Below are 2,703 nucleotides of genomic sequence, written 5' to 3' on the forward strand. Positions count from 1 at the left end.
GGCCGGTTCTGGCCCAGTACTGGCGTTTCTGGCCCAGTACCGGTCGGTTCTGGCCCAGTACTGGCCGGTTCTGGTCCAGTAATGAATTAATACTGGCCCAGTACTGGCCGGTTCTGGCCCAGTATTGGCCGGTTCTGGTCCAGTACTGGATTAATACTGACCCCAGTTCGAGCTCAGCCTTCGTGTGGTTCGGATCGTTCTCTCCGGTTCTCTCCTGTGCTACGCAATGCCTAACTGCAGTGCATGTGTTAAATCGATCAAGCGCGAGCAGAAGTCGCTCTCTTGCTGTGAGTGTAAGGCCCATTACCATCCACTGTGCCTTTCAATACCTGAAGTGGAATTTAAGGAGCTTAGTGACAAACGTAGACCATGGTATTGCGACGTTTGTCGGGCTAAGATCGGCTGTAGCAGCGATGGAGAGCAAATCAGAAAAGCTCCTGAGAACGAGTCCGCAAGTTCCAGTTTGTCTCCTGATCGTGTGAGTGATATCTTGAAAGATTTTTCTGCTAATCTTGCTGATATCCGGTCGGATCAAAGTGAAATTCGCAAATCAATATCTCGCTGGGAGGAGTCGTTCGGGGGTCAAGCAAAGTCTCTCGAGCTCCTCAATGCCTCCCTTGTGAAAATAACTGATTCCCTGAATCACCTATTAAGTGAAAACATCAGCCTAAAGAAACAACGAAGTGATACGGAAGCTCGCCTTAATCGCGTTGAGCAAGAGCAACTCCGGAACGTAATTGAGATCCACGGCATTCCTTACTCCGAAGGGGAGGTAGATGGGGCCCTGATTTGTCAAGTTGGAATCGCTGTGGGAATTAAAGTGGATACAAGTGAAATCGATTACGCCTACAGGGGTGGTTCCAACCGTTCTGCAACCTCTCACCCTTCACCTAGGCCTGCCCCTATTATTGTCCGTTTTCTACGATCTAGCACTGCTGCTGCATTTTTAAATGGTAGACGCACAAAACGGAACCTGAAACTCAACGACATCGTCGCCGACCAGAACCCTACCAACCCTCCTGTCTACATTAATGAATCCTTGACATCTTTAAACCGAAAGCTATATGCAATGGCCAGGGGACTTAAGAAAGAAGGTAAAATCAAATACGTGTGGATTCGTAATGGCCGTGTGTTTGCTCGGGTCCATGATGGTGGTGAACGCCTTTCTATCCTAGTTGAAACTGACCTTGACTGCTTAAAATAGCATACGGGGGCCTGTTCTCTTCCCGCAGGCCTACCAATTGCTAATGAAATCAACATTTCCCTCGTCAATTGTCAATCTTTACTGTGTCATATCGACGAATTTCGGGTTCATTTTTCTTCCTGTGTAAGTGATATAATCTGTTTAACCGAAACATGGTTAAAACCAAATATTCCTGATAGCATGGTTGATCTTAGTGAACATTACTTGCTGAGACATGATCGGATCGGGAAAGGCGGTGGCGGGGTTGGTGCCTTCATTCATCATCGACTGAGTTCGTCGGTGCTGGCGACCTCTTCCGCGACCTATGAATGCCGACCCGAGTTCATAGTTATTGAAGTGCATGGTATAAACCTTTCTAAACTTCTTCTATTTGTTGTATACAGACCTCCAAATGTTGGGTCCTTGACTGATATTGAAGAAGCATATACAACTTTTAGTCCAAACTATAAAAACATTGTAATTGTAGGTGACTTTAACGCCGATTTGCTACGGGACAGCTGTCATTCTTCCTTCATCAGGAATTTCATTTTTAATTATAATCTTCATCTGGCCTCAACGCAGCCCACGCATCATACAGAACATAGTCATACTCTCCTTGATCTCTGTATAGTTGATTCCCCTGAAAAACTCTCTTCATTCTCACAATTCCCTGTGCCTTTCCTCTCCGCACATGACAAAATTTTACTCTCTTATTCATTCAATTCCCCTCGTCTTCCTATACCTAAAATTCTCTATCGTGATCTTAAAAATTTCGATACAGCAAAGTTTCAGGACGATCTGCTCACCTTTGACTGGAACAACATATTTAGCTCCTCGTCCATTGATTCAAAATTAGAACTCTTTAATCAGAAATTCTTAGAGTGCATAAATTGTCATGCCCCCCTGCGAACATGCGCACCTAGACGGCCTTCAGCCCCCTGGCTGACTAGTGACATTAAGCAAAAAATGAAGGAACGTGATATTTCACGTAGAATTTTCACACGAACAAAAAGCCAGACTGCTTACACTGAGTTTATCGTCTTGCGTAATCAGGTAAAGTATCTCGTCACGGAAGCCAAGAAAAAATATTATGCAACCACCTTCTCCAATTTGACAGAACCAAACAAGGTCTGGAGGGAACTTAGAAGTCTTGGACTCGTGCAGCGACGAAACAAGCAGCCCTTACATGAATTATCTATCGATGATCTAAACAAGCACTTCACTCCCGCCTTTACCTTCGAGGCAAATAACATTGCTGACATATTCAGTCTCTCTAACCTTGATCCACTTGTACCCTATAACGAGAGAAATTTCTTCTTCCAACACGTAACCCCACACAACCTACGTAAAACGTTATCTCTCTCTAAATCGAACTCAACTGGGGTCGATGGAATCTCAGTTAAATTTATAAAGGCCGCGTCAACTGTACTTCTACCTGTAATACTTGATATCTATAATTTTTCCTTATCGTCATCTGAATTTCCGAATGTATGGAAATATTCACTAATCACACCAATACA

At 44.2% G+C, this 2,703-nt stretch overlaps 1 protein-coding gene across 1 annotated transcript; it reads left to right on the plus strand.

The window, feature by feature from the left end:
* Window positions 1-226: 226 nt before the first annotated feature.
* Window positions 227-1,204, plus strand: LOC124164491. Its single transcript, XM_046541820.1, has one exon. The coding sequence runs from the start codon at window positions 227-229 to the stop codon at window positions 1,202-1,204; it is 978 nt and encodes a 325-aa protein (XP_046397776.1).
* Window positions 1,205-2,703: the final 1,499 nt, after the last annotated feature.

Source organism: Ischnura elegans, chromosome 8 (assembly GCF_921293095.1).
Source record: "Ischnura elegans chromosome 8, ioIscEleg1.1, whole genome shotgun sequence".
NCBI lineage: Eukaryota > Metazoa > Arthropoda > Insecta > Odonata > Coenagrionidae > Ischnura > Ischnura elegans.